We start from the raw sequence: 21,599 nt of genomic DNA on the forward strand, positions 1-21,599 counted from the left end.
TCTCGTCAAAACGATGTTTCTAAAGTAATCTACAGCTATAGAAATTGTGCTTTTCCAAATCTGTAAGAGTTTGAGCGTTCCCAACATTACAGTAATGGAAGAAGCATGGGGAAAACTTAGAATGACAGCTTGATAATACTTTCGTATTGATGTTCCATAAACAATGAGAAGAAAAGTAAACTTCTAGTGAGGAAACATTTGAAAGCTCTGGCAGATGTCCCTCCTTGCATTGGTATCCCCTTTGAAATCTTCCCAGCAAAGGTAAAATAAATAAAAAAGCTTACTGATCTGAAATGGCCGAAGCTGCGAGTATCAGTAGAGTCAGAGCCCTGAGAAAGGTGGCTGCCCCCATAGCTTGAATGATAAGTGGCAGAGGTTAGATCTGCACTCCAAAAACCAAGGCTGGTGCAGAGTTTTAAATGTTCTCTGTGGGCTCAGAACAGATCACCCATGACACACGTGGACTTAATCATGTTTGGGTCAATGACATTCCTATTTACTTTTCTTCATCTCTGAGTCAACACCAGATATCCCTGAGGTCCTTCCTCTGAATAACAGTGCTCAGGAAAATAAAGCCCACATTATGGATCTTGGGTTGCAGGAATACTCTTTAACAAATAATTTATTAAGCAACACAGGCTGCACCCTCTGCCTAAGCCCTACTTCCTCCCTATTGACCATGTAGACCAGCACCATGTGAGCTCAAGGTAGAAAAGTTGCTAATGCCCAAGCAAAATAATTTAGATACAGATCCAAGAGGGTGGTGCTTTCTATTTGACTGATTTTATTTTCCTCAAATAAGTCTGCTCTGTTGGATTATTTGAAGCGCACTACATATCAGAACATACCCCTGATACTGTATTCTTTTGATTTATGTTATTGCTACCAAGTCAGTTGGTACAAAATAAGGAGTATAAGTGAAGTTCAGTCTTAGATGGCAATCAGGTTTCATTTATTCACTTGTTTAGTCATTCATGCCTACATCAGCACAGGTTGGATAACTAGTCCACATTAAGACTGTGCTTGCTGTTCTAGGACTGCAGATGGAGTCTTCTCTCTTGGGCTGGTTAGGTCCCAGATACAGAGGCTGTTGCTGCCACTGGGCTGGCTCTTGGACTTCAGATCATTTTCCTTTGCTGGTCCATGAGTACCAGGAATGTAGAGTTAATGTAAGAGAAATCTTTGTTTTGAGAACACAGCCTCTCAGGAATGAGACATCTGCGACATCTGGAACACAGTTTTATGACCAATGTGCTATCTTCCTCCCAACACATCTTTGCCCATTCCTTGTAACGCCAGTTTCTCACAATAGCTTTTAACAATATCTGGCTGTTGCCATTCCCTTCAGCTCCATTCCCATCTACATGGACATCTCTTTTTGAGCTTTGGCATCAACCTCGACCTTTACTTTATTAGCCGTAGCTACTACTCAGCACCATCTGAGATGTTCTTGACTTTGATTCAGCCATTCCAGACATTTCCACTCATTCCTTGATTCACTTGCTAAATAAGGATGGCTGTCTACAGCTCACTATCATAGTTAGCAACAGTATATATAACATGCTTCTTATCCCAGGCAACCTAATTCACAACAACTTCCCCATCTATCTGGATGGAGTCCCAGGACAGAGTGAACTCAGAGATGTTGAGTAATTGTTCCACAAGACTTCACTTTTTGCTACAGATTTATCACATTCATTTCTCCTTTCCTGATGTTTAAACAAGGCTTCATGTTATATTGTTATATAAAGGATATGCGCATTTCCAAAGGCACAGAACTGATCTAAAGTAAACTTTATATTTGGTGAAGAGGCTAGATAAACGTGGAAGGAGGATGCTCTGTGGGTCAGTGACTATTTACCCCAGTGCTTCCCAATTTTTTCCTTCATTACTCAAAACCGCTTATCAGAAAGTCCTTTTTACCCAATGTAGGTAAAACACTTTAGGTCAATTTGAACGTCCCTGTTGTGATTGGGTAATGGGTTCGTGTGTCGTTACCCAAAGAAAAACGACTTTTACCCCAGATTTGGTAGTTTGCCCAGGTTTGGGAAGCACTGATTTATGCCTTCCTAGATCAAGGCAGTTTGGTCTAGTGGTTAAAGCAATGGGCTAGAAACTGGAAGATGGTGAGTCCTAGTCCCGCCTTAGACATGAAAGCTGGCTGGGTGACCTTGGGCCAGTCACTCTCTCTCAGCCCTAGGAAGAAGGCAATGGCAAACCAAAAGCACTTCCAAAATCTTGCCAAGAAAATCTCAGGGACTGGTCCAGGCAGTTGCCGAGGATCGGACACAATTGAGGGGCAAAAAAAAATCAAGGTTACCACTTGAGTAAAAGATAGCTCTTTTACGGTTTGCTTCAACAGCTGGCAAGATTGCTAGTAGTTGCCTCCAGAGCAGTGCTGTGAACGCTGGTGGCTGCCTGATGGGGGAGAATTTGGACATGCGATCCAAAACTCTGCTTCATATCTCAGAGTAGCTAGTGAAACACTTTCCTGCTTTGAATTCCCTCTGCAGAGCCAAAAACAGATTATCCATCCCTGGTTTACTGCATGATCCAAGCACAGGGTAGTTATCATTTCTGGATGGTAAGAGCTGAGTTTTGAACTTGAAAATAGCAAGGCAATCCTTTTGTTGAAAGACCCAGGTGGAGTACATATCTTAGCTGCGTTAACAGGATTAGATTTAGTTTTTTAAGGAGTTGCATTATGTATCATTTGCACAAAAGTATTAAGAAGTTAAAACATCTTTTGACAGCTAAATATGGGCTATTGGCCTTATGTTTTTCAAAACCCCCTCTAACATTGTTTAAGATGTTGGAAGTGTTAGCAAATCAGCATGCCTCAATTAGCATGTAAATTGAGTTTGTTCCCAGGATGCAACTCTCCATGCTTGTTAGAGGAAGCTGTCTGTTGCCACTTCCACTTCCTCTCTCTTTCTTCCTCCTTCACCATCAGAGAAGAAGCATGGTTTGCTTCATCTTGGACTTAAAGCCATGTGCCTAGCCCTTTCTTCCATGCAGCTCGTAGCAGCTATAGGGCTAAGAGATCACTAAGTATAGGGAGAAAATAGAAGAAACAAGGAGCTTCATTTATCCACCGAAGATGGATGTAACTGAACCAAGAATAAAAGTTAGTAAGACTCTTTTACTTTACTTTGAACCTACTTTGTCTAAGCATGTCATTCTTTATGCTTGGGAGGGCTGAATGTGTAAGATCAATAACCTGTGTTTCTCTGATGTGCTCATTAAAGCTATCTAAAATAATACTCTTTTTCTGTGCACAGTTCCTCTGCTGTGTAAGCTCTGCTCCAATTCAGTGGTCCTAGCTGTAATGGCTTCATAAGATACCCTTTGCAAAATAATATGCTATGTAATGGTTATATTAACCATTCATAGACCATGAACCATTATTAGAAGGTACACAATTAGATGTTCAAGAGAATAAAGAAGCATGGAATTAGGAATTAGAGTACTCAGTACATGGATGTTGGGAGAAGACCATTTTGGCATCTATAATTTCTATAGATTTAAAATTATGATTAATTCAACAAAAATATTTTTGTGTATATCTCTGCATCTTTCCATGAAAAAAATGATAGTTTCACCCAATCATTGGAAAAGTGATGATCAAAATGCAACATGGGTGCCTATCATGTGTTATAGTGGTTCCCTTTGGGACAGAAATACATGAATTTCATTCATTGCTATGGTCTTTTTAATTATATATCATTTTGAAATTTTAGAGAGGACAACACAGATGTGTGAGTGATCAGAGCTTCCTGTCACTTCTTAGGATTTGATGAGTGACATAGTGCAACAACAAGTTTTGGATTTTTCCCTTCATTTGTTATGAAAACAGGTCAAAGCTAATGGCAGTTAGTCTTGTTTTCCCAATCTGGTGCTGCAAGTAGAATTTACAACTAGTAAATTGCATTCCAATGCCTGCTTCCTCCTTTGCTTCACCTCTTCATAAGGTAGCAGCTTAACTTTTTAAACTGCCTTGCAGAGAGAATGTTTGTTCTACCACAGAATATCATGGTCTAAGAGGCCTGCTGGGGAATACTGGTAGTTGAAGTCCACACTTTGTAAAGTTGCTGAGTTTGAGAAATACTGGTCTAAGGTTTCTTTAATTGTACAGATGTTTTTAAGTAGCTGTAATGCTGCTCTAACATGCATGTGCCTATTGTTATTTCTATATTCTCTTTGCATGGTACTTTAGAGACAAGGAATGTGCTAAATATTTACCTGGTGATTTTCTGTATCTCTGACTGCTGCAAGTTCCTTCCCTCAGCAGTGGCCAGTGGAATATCTTACCTTCCACCATTTTCAGTCTTAGGGGGATCATCTGCAAAGGGCAGCTAAGGTCTTCCAGTGCATTATCCTCTTCAAGAATCTTTCTCTGGATTTCACTTGACATGTTACTTCAGCAAACTTCTCTGGAACTGCCCTCAAACTAACACACTTGTAACAGTTTAACACTGCCCAGCCAACATTGCTCTTCACTAAAACAACAAATCTTCAATAGCTCCCAGTATCTAGATCCATCTTAAGATGGGTTAGCCACTAATTTCCTTCATCCAAGTTCTCTTCCCACTTTTCTTCCAGAGTCTCTGTATTTTATAAGGAAATACCTCTCATGCCAACCCAAGTACACCTCCTATGAGAATGTTTTCCTATGAGAAATGCTATCTGTTCTATACTTGGCTTCTCTTATCAGCTGTGTAACACAAAACATTTTTTGCGGTGTCTGGGTGGATATGTGAACAGCCAACAGGAAGTCGTGGCTGAATGCAGGCTGTCATAGCGTGCATGCTACTAGAAATGCTGATGTTATAAATCTGGAAGGACATCCATTTTCTATCAATTATACAATGGCCTGAAAAACTCTTTCTGTATTTGAACAAGGATTTTATTACTGGAAGCCTTGACTGAATCATTAATTTGAAATTTGGATTGCATATACAAATATGTTTAGTTTTCTATTTCTTTCCTGTTATGAAATTTTCCTGATGTAAATTTTGTAGTTTAATTGTATGACATGATATGAATTTATATGCAAAAATAGTTTGATTAGTATGTAGGGTTTTATTTATTTATTTGTCATATTTTTATTACCGCCCATCTCCCCTACCTGGGGGAGCCTGGTTTTTGTTGATTTTTCCTCTTTCCTTTCTTCTCAAAAATGAAAAAAACCAGGCTTTGACACCAAGGTTAGTTTCTTGTAAGTATATTTAGAGAGGGATCAGTCAATAAAGAAAATCTGGTAGAACAAAACGCCATGGAACCAATTCAATTTTTTTTATTATTTACTTGTTAATATAGGACCTTTTCTGTACTATTCTAGAGCTCCATTGCATGATTTATTTTCCAATAGGGTGGCATGCTTCCATGATCAGTCCTATTTGTGGCCTCTTCTTGCCATAAAAAATGGCACTTTAAGCAAAGCAAAAAAGGAAATGTAGTTTCTCTTAAACAGGAAATTCTGATGAGCACGTGCAAGCATTGAACTCTGGGTATGCAAAAGCACTGAAAAATATGCAGCAGGAATCAGCAATCTTTCTTCTCCTGAAATAGGTAGAAAAACATTTTATATACACACAGATATACCCATCATGCTATTCCCCTTTGAAATAAGCAATGTTGTCTTAAATATAGAAAAAGAAAGAAAGAAAAGACATGCAAGAAAGGAAAAAAAAATTGGCACAAATGATCAGGCTCAAATTATCCTACTACTGACACATTACGCAAAGACCCAGCTCCCTGGAGAAGGCTCTAATGCTGGGAAAGGCAGAATGAAAGGGAAGAAGAGGATGCAAAGTGGCTGGACTCAGTTACAGTGGTGATGCGTGCACTGTCAGGAGAGCTGAAAGACCAGGTTGGGGATAGATCACCATGGAGAAAATCTATCTGTGTGGTTGCTAACAGTCTACACTGACTTGATGGCTCATAATCAATCAATCATAAATTTAGTTTACTTTCACTATACCTCTCCATACATTTATATCCTTGCAAACCATCCTTGCTTTCACTACATCCATAGACTGCTTCATAAATGGCCTTTTCTTCTTTAAACTTCTTACCTTCCTCTTTTTCAGGACCTCATCAACCATGACATTTAATCAGTTACGACTTGTCAGGCCTTTCCTTTCCTTTTAGTCCTTCATATTCACTTGTCCTTCATATATTTGCTTTGCAATTCGATTTCCATCCCTTCATTCTTTATGATCAAACCAATTCCACATTCTGGTTGCTCATTTCTGCATTCATTACACATTCATTAACTATCCATTCATTCTTGACTATCTAAGATCAATCCCAAAGGAGGGATTTTTAAAAAATCAAATTGATGGTTAGACTGGAGGGCTGTAAATACAGCAATTTGACTGGTGCAGTCAGTAAATACCCTGAATTCCCCAGTCACTGAAGTGGGCAGTATCAGAATACCCATCCAAGGTATTGTGAAACTACAATGCTAATTTGGATGTGCATTATACTGTGATAATTAGACTTGGATATTGCTGGTCATCTTCAGAGGCCCTTGTTTTCATGGCTTCTGGCCTATAACTGACTAACCTCATTGGCAGGGGTCTTCGTATTCCACAGTTGCTGTTTCATCTGTAAGAAATCAGTATGGAATATTATGCTCAGAACTAGCTAAACAGCTAGAGCATCCTCTTTTTTATCCTCCCCTAAAATTTTTACTTAGGTTAATCAGCTGGTGAGGTGCATCAAAATTCTTCATGGTCAGAAGAGGTGTGACAGAAACATTCAGTAAACCTGTTGTTTTAAGGTCCAGAGCCCCCAAGCTCAGAACAAAGAATCTGGTCGTGCTTCAATCCACCTATATCAAAACATTCCAAGAGGCTCTCTGAGCCTTGCTGTTTTCTTGCAGACATTTCATTGCCAGACTAGGCAACATCTTCAGTGCAAAGAGGGAGTGGGCTTGCTCTCAGTTTATATACTGTGGCTTGCCCTGCTTGTGCTGGTAGGGGTGTTGTTCTCTCCTTGGGAGTTCTTTGATTGGGCTGTTGTTTTCTGCTTGTTTGATTGCTTGAGTTAATAAAAGCAGAGGACAGAGCAGCCCTCAAACACCTAAAGATGGACCAAACCATCATCATCCTCCCAGCAGACAAAGTCACACCACCGTCATTATGGACAGATCACAGTATATACAAAAGGCCAAAGAATTACTTGAGGACAAAGAAACTTACCCCCCAGTGAACACCAATCCCATACAGAAACTGGAAACCAGGTAAAAAGAATTCTCAACAACCTCACCAAGAAAGGCCAAATTACACAAGAAGAACAGAGGCGGATGAAAAGCAGTGGACCCGTCCTCCCACACTTCTATGGATGCCCCAAGATACGCAAGCCGGGCATACCACTTTGGCCCATTGTATCATTACCGGGGACTCCCACATATAACATAGCTAAAGAGCTTACAAAGGAACTCAGACACCTCACAGAGGAGAGTGAATGTTCAGTCAACTCCCCACTACAGTGCTCCAGAAAATCAAAAACATAAAAATGGAAGAAGATGAGATCATTCGACGTTACAGCTCTCTTCACATCCATAGACCCAGCACTAGTGAAAGAATCCATGGCTGCAGTTCTGCGCAACACGCCAGACCTAGCCAAGTACACCAAAATACAAATACCCAGGTAATGGACCTCATCAGCCTCTGCCTTACAACCTACTTTCAGTCTGATGGACAAATATACCAACAGATCAAAGGAACACCCCTGGGATCACCGATTTCAGGACTTATAGCAGAGATTGTAATGCAGCATCTGGAAAGGATAGCACTCCCACACATACAATCCAAAGTATGGATCTGGTATGTAGATGACACTTTTGTCATAATACAAAAGAAACAGCTGGAAGAAACCCACAAAATCATCAATAACATATTTAATGGAATAAAATTCACAAGGGAGGAAGAAAACAACTCACTACCATTCCTGGACATCCTCATCAGTAGAGGAAATGAGGGTAAGTTAGAAACACAAGTCTACAGGAAAGCTACCCACACCAACCAAGTGCTCCATTACCAAAGTAACAATCCAACCTCCCACAAGAGAAGCTGTGTAAGAACACTATTCAGATGAGCACTTATACACTGCAGCAACCCAGAACACCAGAAAAAAGAAAAATATCAACTGTACAGCATCTTCCAACAAAATGGATACCCGCTCAACTTTATCAGAAAGTGCCTCACCACCCAACCCACTAAAACCCAACCAATGGAAACTATGAAAAGGATAACACTGCCATACATCAGAAACATCTCAGAAACCATCAACAGACTGTTACAACCACACGGCATCACTAGCACATAAACCAACTAAAACTCTTCAAAACCTATTAAGCAACCCAAAAGACCCAATAGCTCAAGAAGGAAAAACAGGAGTTATTTACAACATACAGTGCAAAGACTGTAACAGCCACTATGTAGGACAGACAGGCAGAAGACTAGCAGAGCGCATCCACAAGCACCAACTAGCAGTCAGAAGACACAATGAGAACTCCTTAATCTCACAACACATGGACAGACTCAACCATAGTTTCAACTGGGAAACTGAGCATCCTAAACCAAGCCAAATCCAAAACCGCCAGAGAATTCCTGGAAGCCTGGCACTCAGACAAAGCAGCCATCAACAGACACATAGAGGTAAACATTTACATACCATTCAAAAGAGACAATAGAAAAGCCAAAAGACCAGTACGCTCCCTTGCCAGCAATCAACACCCAGATATGCAAAAATCAACACTAGGATTAACACCAGATGAACAACCAAACAGCACAATACACCCTAATCAAGGAACTATCAACTCAGGCAATCAACCAAGCAGCAAACAACAGCCCAATCAAAGAACCCCAAAGAGAGAACAACACCCCCACCAACACAAGCAGGGCAAGCCACCGTATATAAACTGAGAGCAAGCCCACTCTGTCTTTGCACTGAAGATGTTGCCTAGTCCGGCAATGAAATGTCTGCAAGAAAACAACAAGGCTCAGAGAACACCAAGGACTCCACAGTTCAACCCTGAGCTACAAATATTTGCTTTGATTGATTCCAAGAGGCACTGTGAAAGGCAGCCTTATTATCTGAAAGTCACTGAACTGAAGGCAAGCCACTTGTACTAGATTCCATTTAGTTTGTTTCCACTTAACAAGGTGTCATGAGTACTGATGGCGAGCAGGAGGGGGCCTCTATCCAGGGGGGAAAACACATGCGTAGTACTGAGGAATTAAGCGGCCATTCAAAGAGACACAGATCAGACCCGCCATAGCCTTTGGGGTTTATATGTCTGGGTTTTTCCCACGCTTCTTCAGTTTGTTAGGATTCTGTTTTATGTAGCAGTAATAAACACTAGAGACCTACTCCTCGTCTCAGTGTGATTCCTTACTGTTAGGACACAAGGAGTGTAATGGTTGCCTATTCTAAAACACTGTCAGACTCATGAATTCAAAGATATCTGATTTAGTAAAGAATAGTATGCAGGATCACAGAGAAAGCTGAGAATAATGAAAGCGCACCAAATTCAAACTAAAAACCCTGGGTGTAAATGAGATCCCTCCCCCCGTAGAATATTCCCAAGTTCACAATCCCAGGTGCTCCTAATGGTTTCTGATCGTCTGCGGGAAAAGGCCTTGAACAGATAACATAACCCAAACACATTCCATTGTCCTGATTTCACATACAGAGCTTGGTACAAGGTCTCACAGCTGCTCCCTCCCAAACAGAAACACGCGTCAGCGCCATGGCATGTGAAACGTTACGATGTATAAACTACATTGAATCAGTGAACATGACAAGGAGGCTATAGCTACAACACATGACACACAGGCTGTATTCAGCTTCACAAGCCACAAATTCTGTAGGTTAAGAGATACAAATTAATTTAAAATGCCAATAATTTTCAACTGAGAAAAAGCCCTACCTGGTTGATAGTAATCATAGACTTTAACAGTAGCTGGCTTCAGGTCTTTGACTAGAATATCTTGGCTCACATTGAAAGTATATGACTGCTTCTCCTTTCCAACCTAACAAAAATGTTTAATTAAAAGAGATGTTAAGAAACCAAGATTCTCCTCTTTACTTTTTATCACAGTGAGTTGAAAAAGTTATAGAAACTGTTATCAACTGAATAGAATACAACAAAAATTCAAACTGTTTATTTTTTTCACTTACTATAACTTCATTCATAATTTTAGTTATTTATTAAATTTATAAGGCTGCCCAATTCACAACAGTAACTCTGGGGACATACAGTTTGAAGAAAGATAAAAACAAGAAATTATAAATAAGAAAATAAAATGCAAAGTGATATAAGATGTCATACCATACCATACCATACCTTTGAAACATCAAAAACAAAACAAAACAGGATAATGGAATAACTGAAGTGTCTGGTGGCCTCTATGACCACTGCTCATAATTCCAGGTGGGTATTCTGGGGCCTATAAAATAAACTTTAAGAAATAATTTTCCTTCCAATTTGGTCAAACATCTCTGCAACTCTAGCTTGTTTTCCATTACCAAATCTAGGTATGTTATAGTAGTAAATAATAATGTTAATAATTTTTAATAACTTTCATTAGCCAGGTATGTTCTGGTCCTCATAATAATGTTATGTTATAATGACAGTTATTATAAGTCAGCAATTTAATTGGCCCAGCCTATGAAATATGAAAATCATACTTACCTAATACAAAACTATATTCCTTGTCCCAATACTGACCTGATCTAGATAAATGTTGACAAAGTCCTGTACAAACTCCACTTTTTTCACAAGTGGCTGCTGTTCAAGCTGTGAAGAAGGAGTGGAAGTGTTAAATGGGCAGATTCTCAAAATTCCACTTTGGCATAGACATACAAAATTGCAGTGTGGATTACTCTTTTAATCCCAGTCCATTTCATTATACAGAGGCCTGCTTCAGCTAATTGTTGTGGTGAAGAATGAATAGGAATCAGCTGTAAATATTTGGGATTGGATTTAGACTTGTTCATCTCAAAATGGAAATGCACTTTCTATTTGCGGAAGGGATTGAAATCCAGAAGAGGCTCCAGCTGGAAAAAAGTTAGAGAAAGCAATTTTTTCTGATTCCCCATTCTCCCTACAGCTTGTGTGCCACTTCTTATACCAGCCTGGGTTCTTCCACCCCTTTCTATGAAAGGAGTTATGTCCATGTCACTGATATTTCAGGGATTTTATTTATTTATTCGTTGACTTCATTTTCTGCCACAATCTCATGATTCTAAGCACTAAGAATTGCTGCCACCTTATGATCCCTTTTTGGTGTCACAGATCTTGAAGACACTATTAGGCCTTGTTATATTCATTGCAGTGGGACTCATTTATATGTGTAAGCATGTTTCCTTCTGGCATGTGGGAAAGGAAGGGGAGACAGAATGCAGGCTAATCAAAATAGACTTACAAAGTATTTAGTACCCTGGACAGGAGAGAATCCAGACATCATCTTCACTTCTATAATGGCCATGTTAGAAATGCCCCGATTGCCAACGTAACTGTCAGAGAAATTGAACATAAGCCGTTTCCAAATCAGAACTCCCATCTTCTCCCTGGCATGGTGATGCTTACTACTCCGAAGAATCATCCCTCCCTCTTGAGTGACGAGGAAGCAATACTTTTTGGGACTAGCAATTCTCCCCTTCCCCCAAATACTGGCTGTATCTATTTTTCCCCCAGGCCTAGATTCAAAATTTAATTTCAGTGAGATTGTTAGAAGGGTGGCAATGCTTCCCCATCACATGAACACTTCAGCTCCACTCTCTTGCCCATTTCCTTTTTTACTTTCCTGATGGGAATAGGGAGGCCTCTTTTCAGGCACCTGAATACTTTTCCTGAGACACATGAACCTGCTGTTACGACACTGGTCATCTTCAAAATCGCCTGCTCAAAGAACCTTATTACTCGAGACCATAGAGGCAGGTGGAATGAAAACTTTCAGATTGAATAGTCCTTGAGTGGTAATCTAGACAAATTTATATTGAAATCTAGGAAAACAGAAATTTTGGCAACATCATTAACATCTCACCTTACATAGATGGTAAGAGTTATGAAACGGGACACCATCTGAACTTTGCATCCTTGCCCTTCTGCCTCCACAGTTAGGAAGAAGGTCTCTGCAGTCTTCAGAGGAGGCATGTTATAGCGTAGAATGGTCTAATATGGAACAAGCACCAGAAACATAACAGGGTTGGAGCTGTATAAAGTGGCATTTTGCCCTCCTTAGAGCAAAGCTTGGAGCTAAAAAAAGTTTTATCTTAAAAGAGAAACACTGTAATTCTCCCACCTGCAAGGAAGTCATATCCCACGCCTCAATTCCATACAATAAAAACTTTAACTATTATGTCCTGTGGCAAACATTTGAACGCCTTAAGTATTAGACTAGCATCTTCAGAAATGCTTTCTTTTAAGTGTATCAGCTGTTACTGAGATGCTTAGTCATTATTACTTTTATATAAACATAATCCCTGTTCCATGTCTGGTATTTTTTCCCAGAGATGTTATTATTTGGGTGAGAGACTCATGGCAGCTAGGAAAACAAGCTACAGTACTTGAACTTGATTGCGATAATGCTCATAACTGATATATCCTCCATGGTAAAAACGTGACAATGGGCATTGTGACCTATCAGTACTGCCACAATAGGAACTCCAGGTAAATGAAAATCGCTTCCTCGCTTCCCAGTTGCCACTTTGGTCACAGAACTAAACTTAATGAGAAATCCAATTTAGTCCTGAAGCATGCAGAAGCAGTTTTGTTTAGAAACTTTGTGCTAGGCCTATCTATCACTTAGCTACTTTTTCTTCCTTTCCTCTCTTCTTGTTAATTACTTCCTTCATATTAGTCAGGACATAAGAGACCGTATTCTTTCACTAATCCCCATTCCAAATTTTAGTTTTGTACTTATATTCCATATTGTATTACGATCAGTGAGCCTCATCATCACTCCTTAGCAGGTGCCCCATTATGCATTAATTTTTTGATTTTGCCAAATATAGGGTACCCAGGTGCCCTCTATGAATTTCTATGAACAACCAGAAATCTTTTCATATACAGTGTGATCAAGGACTCATAGTAATCATAAATATGAGAAAAGAAGTTATAAACCACTATACTAGTTGGATAAACACACAAATATGTGGATTTTTTTTTTTCTAATGCTTCGTATATATCACTTTTTCTTAATAGTCTCATTCCTTTTTAAGATACAGAACTATATACTGTATGAGTCTTGAATGCACTTATTGGACCTTTATTTCAAGAAAGACACCTAACTTTCTTTACTGTTGTGATCTTGAGTGTAGGTTTTCAAAACATAAAAAAGCACTGACTGAATTAATGGAACTAGTAATGGTTGTGCTTCATGGTATATATGATGACCTCTGTTTTACTACATTTTCTGTTATATGCATCTTTCATTTTTATGATGGTCTATGACCATAGTAAAGTTGATCGAATCTGAGCTAGTAAATCTCTAGATGCACCCTGTGTTCCAAGGATTTATAATATCTAACCAAACTACCACTGCTGATGACAACAGTAAGAAGCCCAATGATCACATGATCCAAGGACATCAATTATTCAGATAGTATTGTTGATTTATTAAGTCTGGTATTATTTTATCTAATTGGCAGAAAGTACCATAGGTCTGATGTTGTAACTACCATAGGTCTGTAACTACCAGCTGTAACTACCATAGGATTGAGGCCTTTTCTAATTTGAGGGCCATTTAATTAGAAATGCTGCAGATTGAATTTATGCATGAGGATTCATGTATCTTCAGCTTTAGAACTTCCTTGGCCAGAGGTGTTACCAAAATCTGTCAGAACTTACTCCTTTCACTGAACCACTCAATCCTCCCTGTTGCCCACCTTCAATAGAAAATAGTCACTGACCTGTATGTAGCCACAACCTTCACCAGAAGCCTGCACTGTGTACTCTCCAGGAATATCTGGCAAGGTTGACTGCTGAAATAATAGCTGATTGGTATTATCCATGTGAAATGACTGTTGAAAGGCCTTAGATTTCACTATGATCAAGAGCTCTCCAGATCCAACGTATGTCACTGCCCCATATCTAGCTAGGGCTTGAAGGGCAACCACAGTATCCTGAGAAAGGAGAACAATTGCACCATGATCTATGAATTCCATCATATTGCCTTGTGGAAGCAAAATATAGGATCTAGCTATCCAGTATATTTCAATGAACTACTGTACAGAGACAACCTGTTGAAACATCAGCATCTTTTTAAACTTGCGCAGTAGAAGATAGAGGTGCTAGCATGGTTTTATGTTTCATAGCGTCATATGGTGCTCTGGGGTTGAACCAGCCCCTCCCTCCGAGGTCCTTCGGTTCTGTGGTAATCTGTGCCTTGGGTTGAATGACTGGAAAAGTATGTCTCCTTGCTGCCCTTTGTTACCATCCAACTTCTCACTTCCTCACCGCCCCCCTGGAGGAACCAGGAGAGGATAGAAAAGGAAATCCTCACTCCGCTCTGAGTCTGGCTAAACTACAAGAATGGAAACCAAACAAAACTTTGGGAAATCAATAGCCCAGCCAAGCTGATGCAGATGCTAGAAGGCAACCAGTCAACTCCAGGATTAAGAGTCAACTTTATTAAAGATGACAAAGAAGATAAGGTTCCACTCAACAGACAGTAAAAAAGAGACAAAGACCAAAACCCTAAAGAGATTCTTTTTCTTTTTTCCCATTCAATCATGTCTGATTCTCGGAGACTGTCTGGACAAATCCCTGCAGTCTTTTTGGCAAGGTTTTTCAGAAGTGGTTTGCCCTTGCCTCCTTCCCAGGGCTGAGAGAGGGTGACTGGCCCAAGGTCACCAGGCTGGCTTTGTGCCTAAGGTGGGACTAGAATTCACAGTCTCCTGGTTTCTAGCCTGGTGCCTTAACCACTACACCAAATTGGCTCTCAAAGAGATTCTAGCTTATAACAAAACAACTCCTTATTTGCCAGCCTTGCCTGAGGTAACCCCTCTTATCCAGGCCTCCAGCCACCTCCAAACAACCCCCCCCCCAAACTCTTCCAATCCAAAAAAACCTTCTTTTTCTCTGTTGGCTCTCAGGGGTCAGTGACAGCCTCTGGTCAACATAAGGCTGGTTTGTTATTGAAAGGGTCAGCTGCCTCTCACTGCAGGTAGTTTCACTTTTGTGGGGTCTGAAGAGTGTGGGTTGATTGGGAAAGAGATACAAGGAGAACAAGTTACCTGCCAAATTCTTAAAATATCTAATCTCCCCCCATTGCTCCAAATAAATGCAGATCAAATTTGATCCATCTGATAACAGAACTCTCCCAACTGTCTCCCCCGTTTAAATGCCACAAGTGTATTTGACAAATATGATAATTATTGTAGGATTCTTTGTAGAGAATGCCAGACGCTAGGGTCAAAGAGTGCCAAAAGACGCCTAAGGAATTAGATGCAGTCAATAGTTGCATCCTAGGCTGGAGAATCTCTAGAACATCAGGCAATCTCCATGGTTCAGAAGCAGCAGCAGTTTGTTTACCAGTGTTTTCTCCTGCAACATCTTATGATGACGACACACATGAATTTAATCTTCTTTCAGAAAACATTCTTGCGCATAACCTTCTTTGAGGCAAAAGATGAGCCAGAGTAGTTTTAGAAGGAGAACTACACTTAAATCCCATTTGCCCACAACTTTCATGGTTGACCTCAGAACACTCAATCTTTTTCAGTCTGGGAAGAGAGGGTAGAAGTGGAGCAGAAAAAGGCTTTAAAACCTATTTCAGTTTGGCCCATTTGTTATCTTTTCCAAGAATACTCATCTTCTGCATCCACATTTGGAGACAGCAGTGTGAGGTTCAGGGACTTTTTTGAAAGAGAAGGATTATGTTACCTGAGTTGAGGCAAAGCCTCCGTAGGCATTTTGCTGCTTGACCAGCCAGGCCACAATGCCTGTGGCCTTCCTAATATCTTCTTTGATCACCTTTCCACTGGCAAGGGTAGCCAGCAATACATAGGCTGTCACTTCCACACTTACAGACTCAGGTTGGGACCAAGGAGTCTGGCTGGGAGGTGGGGCAGGTTTCCGGCTCCAGTAGATCTGCCCTCCTATAGGAGAAAAGAAATGAAGCTTACTGCTTAGAACATCAGCAAATAATTTGGTATTAATGATTCACAAGATCAGTGTAACCTCGAATAAATAAATATTAACCCAGACTTTGTTGCTGGACAAGAATTAGGAGGGTTGTTCCCACAAGATGTAGACTGCATTGTGCTGTCTACTGGAGTGAAGTAATACCAACTGTTCAAGAAGGTTGTCTTCCAGCATAGGAAAAAAAACTTCTCTAATTAAGTCTTAAGCTTAGTGACAATGGAAAGTTACCACAGGATGGGAAAAAGAAAAGGCAGGTGTGACAAACCCTCTGGATTTTGATATAATTCAACAGTCCCTCTAGTCTCCCATGCTCACTCATTTACCTCTTGTGTTTGCTCACTCTTGCAGCCACTCTGCCTAAAAACAGGTGATGGAGGCTGTTGACAGGCAGTGGTAGGTGGGCAGCCCACTTCAGCAGGGCCACCCTGCCCCATAAGTTGCCAATCAGTTGGGGCACTTTATAAGCAACTGTCTAGATACTTGACCCAGGTAGATAAGGCGGCTGGTCAGGCTTAAAATCTGACCACTGTTGCTGTCCAAGAGGGAGGTCACCAACAACTGGATGGGGACATGCCTGCAGCAGCTGAAAGGCAGCCAACAGGAGCCGGCAGATCCCAGCCACTGATTAACCATCGCTGCAGTTGCTGCCAAAGTGCTCTACATCATGTATATACAGCAAGGCTTCTTTAGATGAAATGCGGGGGGGACTCTTTAGCATTGGATTAGATAATTATGGAGCTGGGCAGCCTTGGCTAGGGGTTGGGTATATAAGGAAGGCTGCATTAGGAGGATATGGTCGTCAATAATAGTTAGGGAGGCACCTTTGTACCAACGTTAGAGGGATGTGTAGATGTGCTCTTAGACTGATTGTATTTCAAATTCCCTGATTGTGTTCCTGCTGCTTGTTCTTCCTATGGTCCCCTTTCCCCAAATAAATGCCTTTTCAGATGCAGGCATATAGCTTTGTTTTTTAAAAGGGTATTTCTTCCTTACATTGAAGACTGCATACTTAACATACTGTAATTCCTTGTATTTTCAGGATGTTCACAAGGTTTTGTTAAATTCTACCTGTATGGGCTTTGGAGAGGAAAACCCAAAGCAACTTTCTTATATTGGTAGAAGGTCTCAGAACTCACCAGCAAGGATGTGTCAGGAGGACTGAGCTGATTGTTAACAGTTTATCACAATTACTTTTTTTTTTAACTTGGGAACTTTGAAAGAAGAGTTCTACCAGTAGGATAGAGTCAGATGGTAACAAGGCCAGGGAGAGAGAGGTTTGAGAAACTCTAAGGCAGGGTTTCTTAACTAGGGTTCCATGGATCCCTAGGGTTCTACGAGAGGTCACTAGGGGTTCCCTGGGAGATCACAATTTATTTAAAAATTTATTTGAAATTTGGGCAACTTCACATTAAAAGAGGTAAGTTTCATTCTTTATCTTTAGTTTAAGAACACTGCATATGCATGTATTCAGGCCTACAAGTGAAACGAATATAATAATTTTGTAACTTCTGGCCTATATTTGAGCCTGAATGTTCAGGGGTTCCCCGAGGCCTGAAAAATATTTCAAGGGTTCCTCCAGGGTCAAAAAGTTGAGAAAGGCTGCTTTAAAGTATGTTATACTGTATTCTAACTTGTAGATTGATCTAGTGCAATATCAAGCATTGTGAAACATACAATTTACTTAAATCTACAAATCAGTTCTGAAGTAAGTGTATCATGGCTGATGCAATGCTCCCCTCAGTACCTGGCAACTTGACGGCCTGCTGTTCTAACTTGGCAAGCAATCTTTGCCTGAGGATGGTATCTCCAGCCAGAGAAAAAACATATGCCAACAATGCCTGTGTATAGACATCAGTCACACTGGAAACAGTCGTTCTGAGGCAGTTCAAGCCATTCTTCACCACTGGATCCTGATTGGGAAAAAACACATAGTTCTTTTAACAAAAATTGAGAAAGGGGATGCTAAGGGGATGCAATTTGAAACTTTATTACCCTCACTGACCAGAGATCTATTATAATAAACAAAAAACGTTCAGAAAACATCCAACAGTCCTCATATATAAGCAAAATTACCAGTGGCTATAGGTAGTCATTTTGTCCTGTGAGGATGACCTTCTCATGGTATATCCTTCTTACTTAGTAGCAACATTTTGCCATGGGTTAGGCGTCTTTAGGATTTCCGTCAGCCATAAGATAACTTACCGTAAAATTCTGACCAAGAAAATTGTTTAAAAATAAAGGGAGGTAATAAAGTAGCTATCATTTCAAGTCAGATAAAAAAGCACAACCTTCATAGATCCAATCAGACCTGATCCACACAAGCATAGCCTTTGTAATATTGAAAGTCTGAGGAATCTCCCCTCCAGGATGGCAAAAGGGAGAATGTTAAAGCAGGTCCTGTTAAAGGTCCATCTATAATTGGAATAAGGAAGAGAATACAGGTATTTCGCAGGTTCGAGTCTCTGTACAGGTAATCCTTGTTTATCGACTGCCTCATTTAGTGACTATCTGAAATTGTGACAGTGTAAAAAAAAAAACAGCTTTGTGACCAATCCTTGCATTTATGACTGTTGCAGCATCCCATGGTGACGTGATTGCCATTCAGGTGCTTTGCAACTGATGCGCATTTACAACCGTTGCAGTATCCCGTGGACACATGATCACCATTCGCATGCTTCCCAACCAGCTTGCAAGAAGCAGAGATAATGGAGAATGTGGAAGTAAAATTTTAAGTCACGGTCACATGATATCTCACTTAACGACCTCAGTAATTTGCTTAACAACCAAATGGGAATTGATGTAGTAAGCCTGTCACAGTCACATGATTTTCTGCTTAATGACCACAGTGCTTAGAGACAGAGTTGCTAGGCCCAATTGTGGTTGCTAAGCAAGGACTACCTGTGTTTCCCTCAGTGGTTGGGAAACTTTCTAATATGGCTCAGCTCACTTTGTAACTGTGCCTCTGATTAATTTCTTAGGCTTATCCAGACCCCAGTTTAGCAGAAACTCAAGAGACAGACTGATTAGACACATTTTACTTACAGTATATGTGCATCTACTGTCTAGATTTAAATTTATCCCTTGTAATTAGGGAAATCAACCAGTCAGGGCCAGCTTGTTCTTGAGCCATATAAACAGAAACAACTGCCAAATCCTGGTCTCCCTCTTGGGGAGTCCTGCCTCCAGTCAGCGCCGCACGGGAAATATATTTGGTGTTATAAGCAAACTTCACTTTTTTATAGAATGCAATATTGGAATCTGATCTCACCTGCATCCCATATAATACTTGGGCTGCAGTCTGATTTTGTGGTGAACAATTTAATAGCAGTGGGGATACAAATTTGATTGACAGATAAATACATAAATAAAATACCCTCTCTGGCTTCAGTGGAATCTTAAAATGGCAGCCACACTGTTATGGGCTGTATTGGAAGCATCATTTGCATGAGCCTTATGTGTCTAGAGGCTTGGAGCACCATCCTTATTGTAGGGTTGCTGTACTGTTCAATGATTGTAGTTCAAAGACAAATGAAAATTATCTTTAAAGACTCCATCTCTGGGATACTACAGAATAAGGGCCATTTGCTAAAGGATATTCCTTATGAAAAGCTTATACTGTCTGCATCAAACTCCAATAGAGCTATCAGTTAGTGTTCCGCTTTTGTTTTTGGCTGCAGGAAAGAGAATTGTCTCTCTCCCCTGAAGAGAAACAGATATTCTGGCTGAGAGAGAGCAAATAGAGAGCCAGTTTGGTGTAGCGGTTAAGGCGCCAGGCTAGAAACCAGGAGTCTGTGAGTTCTAGTCCTGCCTTAGGCGTGAAAGCTGGCTGGGTGACCTTGGCTAGTCATTCTCTCTCAGCCCAACCCACCTCACAGGATGTGAGCCAACCCACCTCACCCGCTGTGAGCCACTTTGGTGTGATGATTAAAGGAGATATCTACTGTATCATCAATGTATCAATCTTCATTCAACTGAGAACAAGTTTGATGTGGTTAAAGGGACTGGACTGAAAGCTGGGAGACCTAAACCTCTTTTAGGCACAGAAGCCAGCTGGGTGACTCTGGACCAGTCACTCTCTCTCAGCCTGAGATGGGAAAGTCAAAAACATCTCTTTACCAACCAGGACCAGTCCATAGCCTTCAATGAAGAGGCCTTCATCCTTCAGTGGATTGATTCATCATCATCATCATCATCATCATCATCATAATCATATTGAATTACTTTCTACAGTTTGCCATTGATTCAGAATAATTTGTTGTTCTCTCACTCTATTTGCTATTTATTTTGAAAGCAGCAGCTTCCCACCCCACCCCGTAATGAAAAGGCTAATATTTCCTAATAGAAAAGTGATGTAAATATCAAAAGATCTTGAGACAGGTCAAGGATTGGAGAAATAAATGCTTCAAAGTAAGCCATCCAATGCAAAGTGGATCAGATTTTCTACTTTTTCAGATCCATGCAGTAGGAATTCCTGCCATCCAGGAAATGATGGTGTCCAAGGAAGAAAACTAAACGATGTGATCCCAGTGGAAGCAAGCACCCATTCTGCTCAATGTAAGAAGATTCTGGAAAAGATCAGACCATTTCCTGAGCCTTGACAGCACCCACCTCAAGTGGACTTTGGGCCTCCAAGAGTGCAGCAGTGATGTAGGCAGCCAGAGAGATTTCATCATTCACACCTCCCTGTCAAGCACATAACAAAAAAGAGAAAATGAGCCAGGTTATGACATCATTTCAGAAGATTATTTTATGCAAAAGAAGAAAGGGAAACATTCCAAACCTCCCAACAAGTTATGAGGATGACAAGAGAGGAAGGTATTATTCTTAGTGTGCTAACGATTCAGCGATGTTCCTGGTTGTCCATCATATCACCTTCACCCTTACCTTCATTGCTGTGTGGAGGAGTTTCCCCACGTTGGCAAAGCACCCATTGGGCAGCTGCTTACTTCTCAGCCACTTCAAAGAAACCTGGATGTTCTGTTCATCGATAAAAACAAATTGCTTGGCCTGAATAAAGGACTTCGTTACAAAAGCTGTCAGCCTGCAAAAGGATGGGAAAAGCATGAAAGCAAAGATGCCTGTTGATTTAGGATTTTTGTCCCCAAGCAAGAACTCTGTCATAAACAGCTGCCCCTGCAAGTTGCCCTGCAAGTTCCCTCTTCCATAGCTCAGCCCGTCTCCTTTTGATGCCTCTTCTGCCTGAAACGCCTGTACGGAAGGCGTTTCTTTCTCAGCCTTAATATTTCTCCTTGAGAGCTACCCTTTCTCTGAAGCTTTGGTCTTCCACCCATCATGCCCACCAACTGGCAGCTTTCATTTGTTGGCATTCAGCCTGGCCAAAAGGATTCTCTCTTGGGTTTTTGTTATCAGCTTGTTTCCCACTTTTGTTCTCCCCCCCTCCATTGCCTTTCCCCCTGCCAACAGTTAGAAGACT

At 40.6% G+C, this 21,599-nt stretch overlaps 2 protein-coding genes across 2 annotated transcripts in view; both read right to left on the bottom strand.

Annotated features, from left to right (window-relative positions):
* Positions 1-404, bottom strand: part of LOC134491050 (alpha-2-macroglobulin-like protein 1) — a 53,625-nt gene extending 53,221 nt beyond the window's left edge. Inside the window, exon 1 of the mRNA XM_063294536.1 lies at positions 285-404. Within this exon, the coding sequence (XP_063150606.1) occupies positions 285-352 (68 nt within the window). The 5' untranslated portion in view covers positions 353-404. The remainder of the gene's footprint in view (positions 1-284) is intronic.
* Positions 405-9,961: 9,557 nt separating this feature from the next.
* A2ML1 (alpha-2-macroglobulin like 1) overlaps positions 9,962-21,599 on the bottom strand; it is a 28,972-nt gene continuing 17,334 nt past the window's right edge. Inside the window, exons 13-20 of the mRNA XM_063294549.1 lie at positions 21,050-21,206; positions 20,774-20,848; positions 17,910-18,075; positions 15,905-16,119; positions 13,930-14,142; positions 12,063-12,190; positions 11,442-11,532; positions 9,962-10,813 (exon numbers count right to left, since the gene is read on the bottom strand). Of these exons, the coding sequence (XP_063150619.1) occupies positions 10,709-10,813; positions 11,442-11,532; positions 12,063-12,190; positions 13,930-14,142; positions 15,905-16,119; positions 17,910-18,075; positions 20,774-20,848; positions 21,050-21,206 (1,150 nt within the window). The 3' untranslated portion in view covers positions 9,962-10,708. The remainder of the gene's footprint in view (positions 10,814-11,441; positions 11,533-12,062; positions 12,191-13,929; positions 14,143-15,904; positions 16,120-17,909; positions 18,076-20,773; positions 20,849-21,049; positions 21,207-21,599) is intronic.

This window comes from Candoia aspera, chromosome 2 (assembly GCF_035149785.1).
Source record: "Candoia aspera isolate rCanAsp1 chromosome 2, rCanAsp1.hap2, whole genome shotgun sequence".
Classification (NCBI taxonomy): Eukaryota; Metazoa; Chordata; class Lepidosauria; order Squamata; family Boidae; genus Candoia; species Candoia aspera.